Source organism: Podarcis cretensis, assembly GCF_951804945.1.
Source record: "Podarcis cretensis genome assembly, chromosome: 6".
NCBI classification, from domain to species: Eukaryota; Metazoa; Chordata; class Lepidosauria; order Squamata; family Lacertidae; genus Podarcis; species Podarcis cretensis.
The window spans coordinates 46,344,461-46,365,158 of record NC_137175.1 but is presented as its reverse complement, the minus strand read 5'-3'; the positions used below and the strand labels follow the sequence as shown (position 1 = coordinate 46,365,158).

The window sequence follows — 20,698 nt, the reverse complement described above, 5'->3', positions numbered from 1 at the left end:
CTGTAACTTTCCAAACCTACAACATTTGTAAATTTCTTCCATTGCTTCTCTGAGTAGGAAATATCCTGCAGTTCTTTCTTTTCGTATGCAGTAAACCACCCTAAGAACCAACACAACATTTCAGTGTTTACCAATACAGAAATCCAGTCCTTTTTTCTGGGTGTACGCATACCCCTAAACATTTTGTGAATCTAAGTTTGGCCTCATTGAGGGGCAGTATTTCAATAAGAGTAGGAAACGGAGAGTACCTCTAAACATTTTTTAAAGGAAAAAAAGCACTGCAGAAATCCTACTATACATCCCAATAAACCTCTTTCATTCTAACAGCATTCAGCTTCCAAAAGACAATCTGCAAATGTATCCAACTCCCTCTGGTGGTTCTTTAAATACCTGCTGATATATAAATTCTTTAGTACACTGTTCAGTGATTAAATAAATCTTTCTCTCGCTTCGCATCAGGAAACACAAACTGCTTTGTCCACCAGCCACATTAAAAATGGCATACCAGAGTACATATTTTTTGGAGGGGCAGATGTCATCACCATGTTGATTTGTCTCAGGAGACAATGGAGGAGTGAAGTCAAACTTTGGGGGTGAAGTCAAACTGTTGGAAGTTTACAGCGCCTGCTGAGGCTGTAGAGACCAATACAGGAGAGACATGTTTTGTTGCAGCTGGAGTAAATGAAGGTTGTGCTGCTGTAAATGCACCATGGCATTTCTTCTCTCTGCGCTCTTCTCCTGCTTCTCCTCTGGTCACTGCTTTGGATACATAACATGATTGTCTGTCTCCAGGCCCTGTGGTCGTCTGCAAGGGATTCCCATGCAGTGGGGTTGATGTTGCCAGCTTTCATGTCACATTTGCAGACATACAGTGATACAACCGTTTTCGAACATCTCCGTTGACGAACATTTCGGTTTTTGAATGCCGTAAACCTGGAAGTAAATGCTTCGGTTTTCAAACTCGCCTTGGAAGTCGAACATGCCACACGGCTTACATACTGAGTTTTCTGTATTGAGCCTTCCATACTGAGTTTTTGGTTTTTGAATGTTTCAGAACTTGAATGGTCTTTGGGAACAGATTACCTTTGAAAACCGAGGTACCACGATATTTGTAATGCAAAGTTGGTCTACCAGTGGGCCTGCTGCCTGAAGCCTGTAGAGCACATTCTTGGGGATCCTACCAGCTTCCTTCTGTGGACATGAACAATGCAATGTAGATGTCGCTGAGACAGGAGTATCAGCATGCTGGGAATGTGAGCTTGGGAGAGCACATCTTTGTTTGAGACTCTGTATTGCCATGTGAGGCCCAAAATCATCACCAGCAAGAAGATGCCACACAACATGGTGCTGTTTTTAAGTATAGCCTCAATTCCACTGCAGTTTTCATGAACTTTAAAATTAACAGTGGGATTTGAGACAACAGCTTGAAATCGCATGCCTTTATCTCTGATGGAGTCAAGGCCACACAATCTACTGCTGGAGCGGCAGTGATTAAAGGTATCAGATCTGTCTGTGTGCCATTTGCCCTTCACCCTCCAAGATGACATTTTTAAAAAGCATAAGCAAATTAATGCAATGGTTCAATCCAAGCATAACAAATTTATTGTGGTCCTCAAGTAAAGAATTATGCTGGCCACTGCAGTGACAGGACAGGGACTAGGGCTGTTTGCTCAGGTTGACCTTGCAAATAAAGACCATGATAAAGTTAACATTTTAAAAAAAAATGAAATAGGGTGTTGAGCATGGAGAGAGAGAGAGAGAGAGAGAGAGAGAGAGAGAGAGAGATGGGGAGAAGGCATTACAGAGAGCAGGAAGACCTACACATAAAGAAACAGATAGCACAGAGGGGCAATATGTTGCCCAATTGGAAGCAATAATATTCTGTGAATAAAAAGTGTCTTAGAGCCATATGTATGCCACTGGACTTGTGTGCAATTCTGGATGGGTAAGTTTCAGGCATAACACATCATTAGGAAGTATAGGAACTGAAGATGGTGAAGTGACCACAGGACAACCTGAAGTACATTTCTCACTGTGCGTCAATGGGTGGAGTGACTTGGTCTTTCATAAATAAAACAAACTGGGATCCCAGCAATGTAAATATTTATTGTTGCCTGGAGCACGTAACTGACCTACAGCGCAATCCTCCTAGCTAGGTCTATTCAGAAGCAAGGCCTATTGAATTCAATGGGGCTTCCTCCCAGGTAAGTGGAGCTAGGGTTGCAGCCTTAGTTCAGCAATGGTTTTGTTTTTTGTAGGCAAGCCAAGCTTACTTTCAGAGTCATAAATAAACAAAGTAATAGATATTTATGGATGAGGCAATTGTCTTTCCCTTGGGCACAGTTCCCTTCATCTCTCGGAATGCTCCTTTTTCTATCTTAATTCACTGTATCATTCATCTTACAATCTTACAAATGCAATAAGGGTATGTTTAGAGTTTAATAAGTAAATTATTTAACTGGATTCCTTTCAGCTCCTTGCTTCATTCATGAAGTATGCATGAATCAGATCAGACACAGTAAGCAGCCATGGAGGAAAAAGCATATATAATAACCGTCAACTTTCAGTGCATGGCCCAGAAACAGCTACATCACTGGATTTTATCAGTTGTTTGAATTTGTTTTGTGCCTTCTCTGTGGCACTTCACATACTTAAAGGGTAATGGTTAGAGTTAATTTTTCAGGGATGAATTTCAGAAGAACCTTCATCAGAGTATTGGATCTCATTAACTTACATAATTCCTCCATTTGAGAGAAGGGCACAAGCAGCTGCTGCTTACCTTGCTTGCAGTCTTACCACAGGAGGGTGCATGCAGTCACATAGGAAGCAGATAATCTGCCCTATCAAGCCATGCCACCACTATCTTACATTTCCTAGTAGTTTCAGATCCATAGTAAAAACCACTTCACTACGTTGCAAAACACTGTAGATAGCTCCCCATATACCTGATTGTACCTCCAGTAAGATTATAAACAGCTACCAGCTGGTAAGCTGTCACCTGAATGTGGGAATGTTCAGGGAGGCAGGAGAGGATATATTGTTTAATAATATCCTTCTCATCTTGCATTAGCAAGTCCCTTTACTTAGTAGAGTGCATTCCCCTTTTAAATACACAGCGGTTTGCTTGTTGCAAGCTCATCTGACCCTCTCCATGTAAGATTCCTGGTAAGATCCCTTCTAGTCCCTCTTAAAAAAGAATAGAAACGACAGATTTTAAAGTCAATATAAAAGTAGTTTACTCAAAATCATTCAGTTCACAGGTGGATCCCTGAAGGCAGACTTAGGTTACAAAACTATATACACATGTGGAACTATCCCGTAAGGGAGTTAGTTCCTAAGTGACTGCGAACAGGCAGTCACTTCTCCTCATACATAGAAAAACAAAATGGAGAAGAGCCAAAGGAAGGAGCTGTGCTCCCTTGCCCAGATTAGGACACACACACACACACACACACACACACACACACACAGGCAGAGGAAGTTTGTCACAGCTCTGGAGGAAATAGGAAGTTAGACTCCTGGCTGGTACAAAGCATCCACTAGCATGTGCACTCTAGGAATGTTGTAGTTGACTGCTATGTGTTTCACATCCCACACTGAAGCTACCCAAAATTACTCTAGAGCATGAATAGGGAATCCTCCTAAGTGTTGGATTACAACTCCCACCTTCCCTATTAGTCTTGTTGGTTGCAGCTGACAAAAGTTTGATCCATGAAACTTCTGGACTCACAGGTTCCACATACCCTACCTTAGAATATACGCCATTAGATTACTATCTTTGTGAAGGAAGATGGCAAAATTGCTAAGTCTTGGTGTAAGATAATTATTTGTTTATTGTAATATAGTAAGCTGTACTATTGTGGGACATCACTATAGCCAATATGAATGTAAAATAAAAGGTTGTCCAAGTTAAATTGAGCCTGCCAAATCAGAGATTATTAAACTGGTGGTATTTAACCCACATATATAGGGGAGGGGTGTTGATGCAGAATGGAACAGAACTTCAACCATGGAATCTGGGCTTTGGAACTGACCCAGCCTTGACCATCCTGGTTGACGACCTTTGTCAGGAAAGAAACAGGTGGAGTGCAACCCTGCTCATTTTTCTTGACCTCTCAGCAGATTTTGATACTTTTCGGACTGACTTCAAGGCTTGGGGATTAGAAGCACAATTTGGTAATGGTTCCACTCACACTTATGGAAAGTGAGTCTAGGGAAAGACCATGAGGTGCCAACTCCTTAATGGTATGGAAACTGACCTGTGGCATCCTGCAGGGTTTGGGGCGTTTTTTTGTCACCCACGTTGTTCAACGTATATACATGTACAAAGCTTCTGGACAGGTGCATGATGCGGTTTATCATATTGATGAGAGACAGTCAACTGAAATCTAGGCAAGACCAAGGTGTTGTGTGCATTAGGTGACTGAGTACAAGAAGTGGTAAGATGTGTTTCCTGAATGAGGTTGCAGCCCCTGTAAAGAGCAGGTCCATAGTTTGAGGGTGCTACTTGATCCAATACTCTCATTTAAGGTCCAGGTGTCCTCAGTGGCTAGGGGTACTTAACTTCCAGCTTTGACTGGTGTACCAGCTACAGCCCTTCCTGAGATGAGGTGCCCTAGCAACAGTGAGTCATGCTCTGGTAACCTCCAGATTGAATTATTGCAGGGGACTCTCCATGGGACTTGAAGACATCTTGGATGCTGGAACTAGTGCAAAATGTAGTAGGTAGACTAACCACCACAACTGGTGGGTCTCATATTACACCAGTTCTGCTAGAATTGCTCTCGTTGCCTATTTGCTTCTGAGTCTAAGACAAACTTTTGTTTTTGAGACATAAAGCTCTAAACAGCTTAGGTCCCAGCTACCTGAAAGATTCTCTCCTTTATAAAGAGATTCAGGACTAAAAACCACATGGTAAAGACTTTTTTGGTGATTCCACCACCCTCAGACATCCAGTGGCACATGAGACAGCCTTTTCGGTGGTGCCCCCAGCTCTGAAATTCCCCATTGCCTGATATCTACCTGGTGATTTTCAGAAAGCATGCAAAGATTCATCTTTTTACCCAGGCTTTTGGGATATGCAGTTATTGTCTACTCTCTACTTATGGTTTTATCAGTTGGCTATCTTCATCACTTATTATCTGTTGTATTCTATTCTTTTATCATTTTGTAACCTGCCCCAAGACCTATGTTGAAGGGCAGGTAGCAAAGCAAACAAACATAGGCTTTTCTATCAACTCTTGACAAGACTGATCAAAATAGCTTTTCAATTTACTTAGGTTGGAGAAAGCACACTTAAATTGTGCCTGGCTTGTTGATTTAATGGCAAAATTAGTGCCTTGGGTGCGGAGGGATCCTGAGTTCAAGTTCCAGATGAGCCCCTGAGGTGGAAGAAAGGAAGGCCATACCTTTAGAAATTTGAGAAATGCTAAAAGTTCTGTGGTAAGGCACGTGCTTTTTTTATGCAAAGGGTCCCAGATTCAATCCTTGGCATTTTTGGTAGGGGCTGCAAAAGGCTTCTGTCTGAAACCCTGATGAGCTTCTACCAGACAGTGAGCAGAGACAATAGTGAGCAAGACACACCACTGGTGTGCAACCTGCAGACCCAGAGGCACGGTTGGTGGGGGGGACAAGGGTACTCCCAACATTTTCAAGGACGGGGCCAGCCCCCCTCAATATTCTGCTGCGACATGCAATATATTGCAGTGCTTTCACACAGCCCCATGCTGCGCTTCTAAGTCCTGACAGTCCATGTTTCAAGGTATGGTTTCACCTTACATCACTATGATGTCATGTGACTGGCAGATTTGTAACCTCACCTCCCTGTCAAATTCATCCGTCTAGAGGTGGGAAAAGGAGGATCTGGTCTGCCAAAAAGAAAAGATTGCCTGCCCCAGATGCAGATGAGGTTAAAAACCTTCCTTGGTCATGAAGTTTAGTGAGTTACCTTAGTGCCTTGCCTGTTATCTCAGTCTAGTCTACTTGTCAGAGTAGAAAGGGCACACATAGTAAACCATGTTGCCTGTAGAGAAGTTCCTTAAAGCATAATACTACTTGCAGCAGCCACTATGATGCACTTCTTGTGGGTCAGCTAGAGGAGGATCAAAGGACCCATGGGTGTCTGTGGTCTTGTTTGTTGTGGAAATCTGTTCCATTCTGACATTTCAGGGAGTATATGGAGTTTAAATATGCTAACCCTTGCTCTACTCAACAATATTCCTAACAATGATTCTTTTAGAACTCACCTTTACCCAGAAGACTTTTGAGTCTAGGAAAAGCATCCTGATTACTTACAAACAGCAGAGACCATAGCAATTCAACCAGTACCATTCTAACTAGACTGGGCCAGGTCATTTGATCCTCCTCTAGCTAACCCACAAGAAGGGGTGAAGTTGCTTTTGAATGCTCTTCTATAAGGTTTCATTCACATGAAGAACCAGGACATTAGGACAAGAGGCACTAGCCTGATTTCCACTCTGACTCAACAAATTTCCATATGCATTTTTCCATATGTATTATATTCCATATGTATTATGTATGTGTTCCATATGTCCTAGTGGTACAATCCTGGGAACAATGCACGACATGCTCTCTGAATACTTAAAAGTGGTTTTTGAAAATAAGCAACAAATGCACAAGATACTTCAACATTTAAAATGCGTGCGCGCACACACACAAACACACAGAAATAGGGCTCCTCTACAATAGCTACTGGGAGTGTATTCTGTTCAGTTATCAGAGCAGCACAGTCCAATGTGGGTGGAAAAAGGAACGTTGCTTTTGAACGGTTCTTATCTGTAATTACTATCTAAAGCAAGCCTCAATTTTATAGATCAGTGCTTTTAAAAAATCTTATTGAAGTTGTAGGATGCATAAGCTTTGCTTATGGATCAATGTTCTGGATTTTGGCGCAGGTAACTCTAGGAACAGATATACAGGCCAGCTACATTAAATTTCTTCCTCTCCATGGGTGGCATCAATCATTAAGTTGCTTGAAGCGGAAAACTGAATGAACCATATTTTGATATTTAAATTTTCTCAGGTGTTTGCAAAAGTTCTTACATTGTTCAACTCTACAACTATTTGACTTGGCTTCTGACTGCTGCACCACACCCATGGCATATACCACGTAAAAAGTCATGGCACATTGCTTCATTTATAATGAGTGCATCATAATGATGGCACAATTTATTTGCTTGCTTCAAAGATAGCATTATAATGAAGGTGTGAGCAGATTGCCTTGCCTTGATGAGCTCCTGACAGGTCTCAGCCCCAATGGCAAACAACCTCAAAAGTAAACAAGTAGATGTGAAGGGAGGAAGAGAAAGCAGGAATCTCAAACAATCCAACCACCACACATTTAAAATACATTTGGGAGGGATATCAATTCCCTGACAAAATAGCCAAATCTAGGCAACTGTAAAAAAATTACTTTTTATAATAGGAAAGTAGGCTGTGTGAGGCTGCTGAGTGATCCATCTCAGTACTGTCTACATCATCTGTTCCCAGGCTTCTCTCTCAGCAGACCACTTGAAAATAGCTAAGGGTCTTGGCAGACCTCTTAAAGATATTTCTGTATGTTGTAATAATTCTAATTCCATAGAATTCACATTGCAATACAATAAAATAAAATACAATATATGAAATGAAAGCAATAAAACACAATTAAAAATCAGTATGAATACTCAGTGTGAGGAGTACAAATCCACACACCACGTGAAGAAAGCTCATGGACCACTGGTAGTTCATTGGCAATAGTTTGGGAAACCTATTCTGCAGTGATTGCCAATGTCTCTCTGGGGCTTCAGGCAAGGGCTTATCTCTCACCTCTACCTGGAGATGCTGGGGATCAGACATTAGATCTGAAGGGTAACAGCCCTTCCCCCAATGATCACATTATGCATACTAGTATCACACACTCTAAGGGAGCAGCCATTTTGAAAAGCTAAGTACAGTAGCTGTGCAAGGGAGTCATGCCTGGCCCAAGTCTCCTGTCAATTACATGTGGAAATGTGTGACACAGTCATTGAACAGGGTGTCAAATGTGTGACACAGTCATTGAACCTATAGAGATTCATTCCATTCAAGGTGGTTCTTCAAGGATTCGCTAAAAATTCAACTTTCTCCAGAAATTTAATTTCTAATACAAAAGGTTAATTTCTGCTGAAATCAGTTTCAGCACAGATTTTTAAAATACAAGCGCTTCATGGCACTTATGTATTGCAATCTTTTTTTTTGGGGGGGGGGTTGGAGAGAAAGGCTGTATGTATGTATACAAATAGTGAGAACCATGTGCTATGTTGGCAGCGGGGAACCTCCAGCACACTGGCCAAATTAATTATGTGAAGATGTTTTCCCCAAATCATACCCCATCCCTGACATCATATGCAGTGTCAAGTGTTGAGCAGGTAAAGAATGTGGCTACAAAGGAACAATTTGAGCACTGACGTATGCCCCTTCCCTTGCTGTCAGTGCCAACTTGACAAGCCCCTGACTTGGATCTTCACGTCAGAACAAGCTGGAATGTGTGCAGAAGAAGGGGACCAAGGTGTTAAAGGGTCTGGAAACCAAGCCTTATGAGGAATGGTTGTCACAGTTGGGTATGCCTAGATGACAGAAGCCTGAGAGGTGATATACTAGATATCTACAGATATCTCAAGGGCTGTCATACGGAGGACAGGGCAAACTTATTTGCTGCTGCTCCAGAGCATAGGACCTGAAAAAATAGTTTCAATTTTAAAAAAAAGAAGATTCTGACTAAACATTAGGAAGAACTTTATGAAGGTAAGAGCTGTTTGACAGTGGAATGGACTACCTTGGAAGGTGGCAGATGCATCTTCATTGGAGGTTTTTAAGCATACTGGATGGCAATCTGTCTGTGATTCTTTAGCTGTGATTCCTGCACTGTAGGGGATGGGCTAGATGTCCTTGGGATCTCTTCCAACTCCTGTTCTATGATTCTATGAAGGCACAAGACAGCACCCTAACCACAATTCATTTTATTTCATTTATTAAGCACAGAGTTTTCAGCTCAGTCCTGGCTTGCATGATACTCCCCAACAAATGGGAAAGAAGGAAAGTAAAGTGGGAACCATTTAAACCACGAAAAGGCACTGTAGGTCCAAGCTTTGGTCATTCAATAAAAACTCAAGTATAAGATTGTTTTGTGTTAATTTAATCATACAAATATTCATTTATACATTAAGGAAAAAGCATCTTTGTTTTCCCCCACAATGTGCTATTACAGGATTCTTCCCAGACTCAATGAAGCAACACACATCCTGCTCTACACATGCACTCCCCCCAGAGAGAATAAAGACAGGCTGCAGAATCAACCACTCACTCACACAAGAGAAAAAACAATGGAAACCCAGACATGGGACAGCGTGCATTTCTTAGCCCCAGGCTTCTCCGGCTACACTTGTACCTATAGAGATTCAAGACGCACTCATCTGCAGCTGGGGGGTGGGATGAACACACATTCCCAAATCCCTGAGGCCTTAGGATACACCTTTCACCTGCCCCAAATAGGAGCAACAACATAGGCCCAACCTGACAGTGCAGGCTTAGCACCCATCCCCAAACAGAGACAGAGCTTACTTGCACCCACTAAGGCTCAAAGCCAGCTCAATTTCCTAGTGAGAAGACTGGGTGCTCTTGCCTCCCAGGCACAGTCACATTTTCAGATGCAGAGGTTGCCAGCACATTTTCAAACCCAACAGCTTGGGTTACAGTTTAATCTGCATTAAAATAAAAATAAAAAAAGAACGCTGCAAACAAATGAGAAATCCAAACTTCCCTTTGTTAAATTAAAATTACTTCTTCCTCCTCGGGAATCCATCATTTCTTCCAGAATGAGAACCACTAGGGAAATGGCCAGAGCCAACCACACTTGTTACATGAAGCAAGCTAAATTTGGGGGAGCAAGAATCAGTCACATTTCAGGAACAGGGATAGGGGTCAAGCAATGCTTAGCTTCCTCCATGTCCAAGCAGTATCACTTTGGTAAAAAGGGTTATTTTATTCACAACGTATTTTTACAGATCATGCAAGAGGGAACGAGAGGCATATACACAATAATATTTGAAGTGGGTAAGAGTGTTTGCCAATATGTGTATTTTAAAGCTATGAGTGGCTCTCTGATTCCTGTAATTGCAACAAAGCAATCTAAATACCCATGCCACTTCCAAACTCAGCAGTCTACACTGTTTCCCCTACATGTGATTATATCTGTACAGAAGTGTTGTGTGTTAAACCTAGGCACTGGTTAGCATTGCCACCTTTTTCTCACAAAGGGGTTGTGCCTTTATGACATTCAGCTATTCTGCAGGTACAGCCACCCCCCATTACTACACCTCCATGCTATGTAAAGCTACATCTACTGTGTTTCTGCTTCCCATGCTGTTGAAGCCATAGGCCATCTGTTGAGGAGGGGGGGAAATGTGGCAGCTTCCCCTGATAATTATGAAGCTAGTATTATGCATTTGTGAAAATCAAACCTTTATGCTTAGGCACAAAAATGTCTTGCCCTCCTTAGCTGTCTGAAAGTGCTGCTCCCAAGCAAACATGATTTTGGCTTCAGCCATTTCAATGGCTCCAAAATCATCAAAAATGCCTTAAAAACTAATGAATTTAAAATCAGAGTTCCAAGAAGCTCCATGAGTAATAAAGGAGGTATTGTATAAAGAGAAGAATATTTGAGAAAAGAAACGAGACACAAAACAGCGAGCATTTTAAACATCCTCCCATTGTCATCACTGAAGGGATTATCACTCAAATCAAAATACCTGCAAACAGGTATGAGCCCTTTGTAACTATTTATACAGAGATCATCCCCCGAGAGAGGAATGTTTATCCCCAGAAAGATCTCAGAAACTAGTGACAATAAAGAGGACTACTTTTACTGCAACCAAGCTGGGCCCTGGCTGTGATTTCTGCTTTCTTCAGTGGAACGACTGTTTCATTCATAAAAGTCACCAGCACTCAAAAGAGGAGATAGTATTTGAGATGACTTGCAGGAAATGGTCATCCCTACTTGCTGTAAAAGAACAGTAGTTGGCAGTAAATATCAGTTTTTGCTCTGCACTATGAAAAAACTAAAGTCTCCACAATGTTTGACAGTTTGGATGGTGAGGTTTCTGAATGGTCTAAAGAGAAAACAGAATCTGTTTTAACTTAGCTTACCGTAGTAGCTGCCAGTTGTTGCCATTGACTTCCAATGTTGCCACCAGAGGTTACTCTCTCACACACACACACTAATCTCAAAAAACCATACAGTGTACTCAGTCTTTTCTTTGCGTATCAAAAAAGTTGCTTGCCCAGAGCAGCAAAAATAAATAAAACCAATTATCATGACTAATGCTATACATAATCAGTTTCTACACCTTATTTTGCATCTGAATAATATGCTGCTTATGATGATTACGAAAAGAATTTGGGGAGCCAAGCTGGGGGAAAGTTAAAGGAAGGCATTCCATAGTTTCTACACTCCCATAATTTGTCCTCTCAGGTGAACCCCTTGCAATCATTTCTCCCAGTGTTCATGGCTATGGTCATAGATAAACTATACTCTTCAAATTAGTTGGGATGCAAAAAAATTATACAATTCTTCAAAAGTGAAAACATCAAATTAGATGCTGAGCTGGCCTAGAAGACTGAATACCTACACATCTGCCTACTAGGATCCTAGCCAGATCCATTTAGACTTTGGGTGCTATATATATATATATATATATATATATATATGTTCTGATGGGAAACAGGGTTGTGGTCAGCTATACAGAAGAATACAAAGGCCTCGTATGCAAATCAAAGCAACAAGGTAGCTCAAAGTATGTTACTTCAGGCCTTGCATTATCCCCATCAGTACATACTCATACTTCCACTATATCAGACCAGGGAGTTTGATCTTCTAAGTGAGATGAAAGGAAGGAGGCATTGCATATTATTCTATCTTTGGCAGATGGCTGCTGTGGCCTAGTTCAAGTTTTTGAATTAGACAGAACCCCCCTCCTCCTTAAACCGATGCAAAACCCAAGAGTTTCAAGAGACCATGCTCTGCTAATTCTCTATGGAACTGGACAGATTGGCCTCAATTATATGGCTATCATTCTTCATGGGCTATACGCAGTTAGATCTTAAACAGTTCCACACCCTTGATACATACACACACACACACACACCAGTCTATAAATCGAAGTGTTCAGAGATCAAACAAGCTGATAAGCAGAAGGAACTGCTGTGAATGGCTGCTGCTGATTCTTCTTTCTCCCATATGTTCAAAGCAATTAAGTCTCTGCCAACAAGTTAGTTATTTTTTTATCACTGAAGACTCAAAGTGGTCATTCCAATATAAAACAGAAGATGTGAAATTTACATCTTAGAAGTGTCATGGAAATTTAATAATTGGTGCTCTACCACTCCGAAAAATAATTTTTCTTCTTGGCACAAAAGTGACATATACATGCATAGCTGTCTCAATGACAGTTACCGTACATTAATGAGCATGGGAATATTTCAATATGCTAACTGTTCAGGGCAAACTTTGGAATTTAAATAAGAGCATGTGCCACAATCAAAGCACAAGACACCCCTCTTGCATCAGCTCAGTGTTTTTACCCTCTTGACATTCTTGCCCTGCACAACAAATGGCAAAACTGGGTCTGAGCAACCAAACAGAAAAGAACTAGCAGATGACTAATGCACACCATGCCCAGAAGAATGATACCAAAAGCAGAATAAAGGCAAATAACCAAAAGAAAGAAAGGGGGGGGGAAAGACGTCATTAAAATTTATGGATCTGGATACTGATCCATAAGCTAGAAATTAATACCATCTGACAAACAAATAGCTGCACTAACCAAGAAAATGCTAAGCAAGCTTCCATTTCATAGCAAGCACATCTCCATAAAAATGCACGCTGTCCCTTTTTTTAAAAGTTATGAACAAGGAACGAAAAATTAACATTTGCTCAGACTACAACCTCTCTGTAGGCAAAATAATTTCTTTTAAAAAGAGATGGCTTTTCCATTTTAATCTTTTTTAAAAAATTTCTTTTAGGCTACCTAATTAACTGTGACAATGACTTCTAAACAAAACATTGGTGTATTTTTCTCTCTCATAGCACTGAACAGCACTCCTGAAATTCAGCATTCACACATGCATACTTTAGTTTTGTTTTTTTTCTGGAAACAACTAGTCTTAAGTTATTGTTTGTTTTCTTCTTATCTCAGGATATGGAGACCAAGAAGGGGGTTCATGTTGTATCTTCTATAAGCCATAAGAACTCCCCCTCCCTCCCAAGTCCATTCTTTGTCAAATTCTCTTCTCGACGATACCCGTTTTTGTTTTTAAGACTGTCCAAAGGGATAAGGACCGTGAAAACCCTGGAAAAGAATTAGAGACAAAAATTAATTTCAGAAAGGGGAATAAACTAAGCAATGTCTGTTCCAATGTGACCACAACATCCCAAGTGTATGAAATCCTCTACAACCTATGTACTAAAGCCATTTATCACTTTTTACAAAGGGTCATACAATTCATTTCATTTTAATCTATTCTCTTCTGCATTTCAATGCTACATTTTCAATGTCTACACAGTCAAAATATATTCCCTTGCCACCTGTCATACTGAGCCCAAAGAGAAATCTAAAACACTGACAAAATTATTCAAGTGAAGTTCCAGTTTGGGATATTAAATACTTTCAAGGGGTTTGGTATACTGAACTCCTGGAATGCTATAACAATGCAATTAAGTTCCCTACATGGCTCTTTAAATCTTTAAAGCTCATGTTCACGAACCAAAAATAGTCCTAGCCCCAACGGTTTATGCACAAACAAAACTGCTCACTAGGCTTAAAGGTTGATTCTGTCTCCCCAGCCAAAGATGCCATATTGAGTTGCAGACCTCATGCATGTTTTGTGGCAAGCTGGAATTGGCAGTATTAGCAGAGTTGACCTTCTTCAAATTCCAAAACATGCATACAATAAACTTTCAAAAGCCTATTTGCAATGAGCCAACTTCACATGACTTAAACCAAGGTAGGCAGCACTAATATAAGCCACACTTCTACAGGTTTTCAATTATGGCTCTTTATTAGCTGGCCACCATTGGTAAAACAGGCACAAATTAATTTCTAAATTATGACCATATATAATAAGAGACATATAAACCTATCATTTCCAGTCCACAATGTTTCAGCCACTCTTTACTCTATTAAAGCATCATTCTGAAACAGTGCATTTTTCAAATAAATCTCCTCTAAAATACAAATGGCATCATCATATTTGTTTTCTACCTTAACTCACCTCTGGCATACATTTCAAATGCTAGGACAACATTCAGTTTTTAGACTCTGAAAGACCAAGCACCCAATAGCAATTTATGGATATTTTTTACCAGAACCCCTGAAGTACTAATATGAAGCTACTGCATTTTTTTCTTAAGAGGTCACCAGGGATGCTGGGGAAGTGAAATCCAAGACTGACATATTTTAGTTGGCCTTATAAACTTTCAGAAATATAGGAACATAAGAAGCTGCCTTATATCAAGTCAGACCATTGATCCACCTAACCCCAGTATTGGCAACACTGACTGGCAGTGGTCCTCCAGGGTTTCAGGCAGGGAGTCCTTCCCAGCCCAAGCTGGAGATGCCAAGGAATGGAACTTGGGACCTTCTGCATGCAAAGCATCTGATCTACTACCATGTTATTTTCTCTTATATGCAATATACATACACGTTATTTGTCAGTCACTATTGCACAGTCTTATTATCTGCGGGTGGTGCTGTGGTCTAAACCACAGAGCCTAGGGCTTGCCGATCAGAAGGTCGGCGGTTCGAATCCCCATGATGGGGTGAGCTCCCATTGTTCGGTCCCAGCTCCTGCCAACCTAGCAGTTCGCCAGCACATCAAAGTGCAAGTAGATAAATAGGTACCGCTCTGGCGGGAAGGTAAACTGCGTTTCCGTGTGCTGCTGTGGTTCACCAGAAGCAGCTTAGTCATGCTGGCCACATGACCCGGAAGCTGTACGCCGGCTCCCTCGGCCAATAAAGCGAGATGATCGCCGCAACCCCAGAGTCGTCCACGACCGGACCTAATGGTCAGGGGTTCCTTTACCTTTATTGCACAGTCTTATTATCTGGAAATCAGTTGTGTTTCATTGCATTCTGCAAATAAGATCTCTCTTAGATATACCCAGGAACTGGGAGAAGAACTGGTGGAGGAAGATTGGAAGAAATTTAAGGACTATCTACAAAAATATTGTAAATTGTATGATTGTTAAGAAAGATGTAAGATTAGTAAAAACATGGCTTCAACAAACTAGTTATAAAGAATACAAATTTAAATTTAATTGGAAGATGAAAAGATAAATTTTGGATAAGTAACATCTTATAATTAAGCTTCAATAAGAGTATGTTAAATTTTAAAATTTGAGATATTAATATTGAAAAATTGTATTATATGAATTAAATCAAGTTAATAATTTGCTGGTAAAATTTATGAGTTTAGAAAGCAGGAACAAGGGTTGTGAGGAAGTCCAAAGATGAATATGAAATGTGGATTTTGGAAAAGATTGTGTTATTACCTATGTATTTTTATTGTTAATGGGGGACATGGCATAAATTAGAGGGGTAAACAAAAGGCAAGCTATGGAGATTTCAAGGACTGGAAATTAAGACAGAAGCTGGAAAAGCAAACTAAAGGAGGAGGAGAAAAGAGCAACTCTTTAGGACTCAAGGGATTCCTAATGCTTGGTGTCCAAATAGCTTGCCTATCAACCACAGCTCTGACTTTGCTCTTTGGCTAAAAACAATGACAGATGGGAGCTCATTTTACATACATAAATTGCTTAGAATGGTACCTGCACATTTGCTTCACAACTTTCTTTCTAGGAGGACTAGAGATTTACCCTTTTTTCTTTTAAAAAATAAAATAAAAGCTCAGAGTCTGGGGACCCTGCCTAGCAATGCCAATGAAGGACTTTGTGAGCACCAGGGCACCGATATGGACCATGCTGGTGACCCTCACTTTAAGTGGTCTGTGCTTTGATGGTAACAAGTTCTGAAGTACTCAGTCATCTGGAAAATACTGTTCCTTCTTCTACTGTGGAATGCTTACTCTAGTACTGCAAAAGTTTCTCCATAAAAAGAATTATCCCAGTCGTTTTCTTACTGACTTCCTGATGTGCCTCCCAATTAGTAAAAAATTGGGTACTAACACTACCCAATTAAACTTTTGGGTAAGAACCAGCTCCTAACTCAACATTACTGTTGGTAATGATGTTAACTGGGAAACGTAATTCCAACATAACTTAAGTTTCTCTCCAAGTTTAGGTATCACTCTAATATAGAAAAGATTGGAGTTGAACATCATTGGCTTTATTTTTATTTAGTTTGTGGTGGAATTTGAATAAATGGAAGTACGGTTTATTTATTTTTTAAGGCATCAGCTTTTGATGCATGGCTGCAAAACAAAACAGAAATCTTCCAGTTTACACTGATGGCAGCCTCAGATAGAACTACTCAATCGTCCTCTATTTCTCATCACTTCCTGGCCCGTTCCTGGTCAGTGCTTCTCCAAACTACCCAAAGCTCTTTTGAATCACTTATGTAAACTCAACACAAACAGGGGTTTTTTCCCCTTCAAAGCATGCTGCACAAATATAATGCAGTAGCTCAAAGCTCTTTCCCACTATTCATCTGTTCTTCTATTTAAACAAGGAGCTGATCTACATGTTCAGAAAAAGCACATACTTCCCTCTTTGTACTGTACAACTTCAGAATGTTAGGGGGTAGGCAGAGAAAAATCACATTTTAAAGTTGTCCCCTTAAGTTGCATACAGACACTTAGCACACAGTATGAGTGGGGACTACCCAGTGCATTCAGCCAGTTGATTCTAGCAGGAATTCTTCAGAAATAAAATTTTAGAATAAAGATTGAAATGAATACACAGAGCAAATATAATTCCTGCTCAAGGGCTAGATTTTAGTTTCTATATATCATGCTCATTTTCTTTAAAAGCATGCTTTATTACCCATAAGTTCTTGCTGAGCAATTTTGCAGCTGCAGGCATAAAAACGGCAGCTTAAAAAAAGATTATATAAACTTAAGCCATTCCATTTTGGGCTTACTGGGAGAAAGAATGTGACAAATATTTACTATGTAAAGGAGATGTTACATGCAATATTGATCAGATTCAGAAAATTTCCCGTATATGGTAAATATTTGTACAAATTTAACTTTCATCTTATACTTAAGCATACATAAATTTTATGGAATTGATTTGATTGTGGAGGTTTTTTGGTGAAAATGTGGGTTTTAATGAAGTATTTCTCTCACACACAAGGCTTCAAGTAGTCTCCCATTCAGATTACTGATAAAATCGAAATCTGGTTATCTTCAATAATGCTTTATTTGGTGGTCCCAGACCAGTCACTAAGCTTTGACAGAAAAAATATTAAGCACTACAGAGTAAGAGAGGTCACAGAAACAAATGCTTATCTAGTCCCTCTGCATGAAATGATAGGGTGCCTTTGAGTTTAAAGAAGGGTGCTTTATTCAGTGGATATATCATTTAAAAGAGGATAGGCCGGAAGGGATTTTTGCCAACTCACTCTTCAGAATGTTAGCATTCAATAACAAACTCCTGCATTGCAAAGCAGAATTTATTGTCAGGCAATTTTGTTGCTACTTTTTGCCTCTAAGGAATACAAAATACCAAAAACTTCATTTTTCTGTACTGAATAAACTTGATAATGCCTCCAATCACTGTATTCAACATAAGGAACTGATATTTAGAGGCTGTGCTTCTGATATTGGATATAGTATAAGCCAGTGATAGCTTTCCATGCCCCTCATTTTCCCCAGTCACCTATCTGTTGGCCTCTAGAGGCTTACCCCATTTGCCATTTGCTTGAGTGTGGTTTGTGAGTAAGCTGAGTCTTCAATGTCCTATTAGTAAATGTTTCAGGTGTCTCCTACAGGAAGTGCACCATAGTGACAGAATAAAGAACAGGTAGCACATGCAACTGTGAGAAAGACTGAATGGGTGAATGGAGTGTATGCATGTCTGAATGGATGGATGGTGTGTGAGTGAGTGCAAAGCTCTGATCCTTGCCACTAGTGACACACTGCTCCTGACAGATTATCTCAAAAGGAATGTGGATTTTGGGGGGAGGTGGGGTGTTGCACCCTGGTAAAAAGATGTGATCCTTCCACCGCTTAACTTCCTTTTAGCCAACTGAGCTAAAAGGAACTGAGCAATTCCACCTTGTGAAAGTAAATGTGACTGTACTGGAGCTTGGCAGCAACTTTTCACTGAGTTTGAAAGAAAGTGTGACCACAACCTATGTATTTCAACAATACTTATATCTTTCATAGAAACCTGGACATGGTTTAGGATTAAATTGCTGGCTCTCCTCTTGTTGATTCTATGACTAACTGCTCCAAGATACAATCATCACTTGCATCAAGAAATGTTCTTTCTTCGTCATAACTTGAATTCACCCTTATCCAATCCATTTGAGAGTAGCTTTAGTCACACACTACCAGTACACTATCTGCTTCAACTGTCTTCCTTCTACCTTAGCTGCTCAATACATTTTATTCATCCTATTTTAAACCTTACACCAACTGGCAATTGCCTCAGTGCCCTGAATAACATGTTGAATGGACCTGTCCATGTGGAAAATGGAAAAACAAACACCATCTGCACCACACTGGATTATGTAAACTATGATTCCACAAGTTTCTGTATATTTTTATGCAAAAGGCACCAAAAACATTTCAATGAAATCAGAACAAAATGCAACAAGTGAATCTTGTTTTAAATCATTTTAAGCAATGATTTGAAGTAAAGCAGAAACAAAAAGGGAAATGAAAAGTGAACACATCAGGTCTATGCAGAGCTTGTCTGAGGCCCAGGGTGGGAGTCTTTTTAGAATAAAGTTATAAACTCAAACAAAAAAGCCCTGCCCCCCACCAACTTAGCCCCCCAAGGCTTGGTGCAAGTGTAACTGGTTACCCCACACTCTGCACAGACCTGGAACATATTCTGATCAATATTCTTTTAGCTTCCAAATCTGGTTGACTACATTTTTAGCACTTACCACCTAACATACTTCCAATTTTAAGTGCACTTTAAAAAAGCAGCTTTGTAAATTGTTGCCTTCTCAAATCCAGCAAGCAGCATTTGAAGAATATTATTTTAACAAAACGTTAAAATAGTTTTAGCATTTGAAAATAGTCTTGTTTAAGCTTGCTTTTAATTCAGTGAAAGGACTTGTAAGATGAACAGCCAAATGCAGGCCCTTTTAAGCGGAGTGTACAGAGGCACAAGGGGGAGTTATGCAATTTGCAAGGAAGGACCATTACAATACAGGTCATGGACTCATGACCTCCCCATTCTCCTGTACCCCCAGGGCACCTACCTTACTGTATGTCACTACTGATAAGTTGTTCGAGTGACTGCTGGGGGAGAGATTTACAGAGTTTTGTGACAGTTCAGTCTGATCTTGTTCAATTTGGTCAGGAGCAGGCCCCCACGTGTTTTTGCTGATTGTGTCTAGCTCAGAACCCCCAGGGTCTTTTAGGTTGTTTTCATCTGGTTGCCTGTTCTTCTGCGGAGAGGCGAACGGGTTAAAGTTTCCTTCTACCTTGCGATGTGGTTGTGTGTTGAACTCAGTTTCAAATGATGACAGTTGCTGCGTTACTCCTAAAAGTCCTCCAACTTCCACACTGAGGATCACCCAGATGATGTCTGTGAAAGAGAAACCTGGGTCAGCACAAAATACAATTTGCGATTTTACTTAATTTCAATACCTCTCAAACAACATGATGCTTATAATCAAACATTAAGAAACAAAAATGCCAAATCCTTGTAATATCAATATGGACCACATTTCAGATACATGGGAGGTATTACAACAGGCTTGTTGTTTGCTCAAAGCCAGCCTGAATGTTTTAGTATTCGACATTCTGAAAGTTTGAAGATAGTGAAATACTGCCACCTTCTGTTAATCTTGGTATTTATTCTAGTCATTCTCAAGCATGAAAATAATTATACAAAAAGACTCCAAAAAAGAAAATTCAGTGGAAGTCACATCTTTCACTTGAAAGAAATACCATCATTTGGGGGTGAAAGTTGTTAAACATGCCAATCATCAACAGGAAATAAAAACGAACAGAAAAATTGGCAATCAAATCTCACAAGTGGGATCTACAACTAATGTTGCAGTTTAAAGTGCTTCTGTTCAGTGTTATTTCAATATATTTTGTTACATCTCTCCTATGTTAGTTACACAGTAAAACAGACAAGTGAATCAACCCAACAATTAATACCTGAAATTGTAACATGCCACTTTTCAAACACTTGAAATGGTTTGTGTCCTGGATTACAAAAGAGTATTGGAATTACATGGAATTTTTGTTGGGTTCAGGGTTTGTTTGCGGTTGTTGCTGCTTTGCCATGAAAGGTAACTTTTTAAGATGTGCAAAGTTTCCCATAACTTAGGAGTTATTCTATATTTCAAAATAGTTTGTTAATGATATTGAGTTCCTCAGTAGGTTGGTAGGATCTGAGTTTTGGAAAATAAAAATAAAACATTCATGTTGTGCATTGCCCCCCTAAAAGGGGCTGCAGTGGCCTCTTTAAGGGAAGCAATCTTCAGCAGCACACTGACAGTGATCCTTGTCTCAC

General features: G+C 40.1%; 1 protein-coding gene across 2 annotated transcripts in view; it reads right to left on the bottom strand.

Moving 5' to 3' along the window:
* Positions 1-9,154: 9,154 nt before the first annotated feature.
* Positions 9,155-20,698, bottom strand: part of ILRUN (inflammation and lipid regulator with UBA-like and NBR1-like domains) — a 35,367-nt gene continuing 23,823 nt past the window's right edge. The window contains exons 4-5 of one of the 2 annotated variants that reach the window (XM_079980930.1): positions 19,431-19,759; positions 9,155-13,385 (exon numbers count right to left, since the gene is read on the bottom strand). In XM_079980930.1, the coding sequence (XP_079837056.1) occupies positions 13,350-13,385; positions 19,431-19,759 (365 nt within the window). In that variant the 3' untranslated portion in view covers positions 9,155-13,349. Of the gene's footprint in view, positions 13,386-15,927; positions 19,760-20,698 lie in introns of those variants that run through there. The other variant, XM_079980929.1, reaches the window with a different exon arrangement.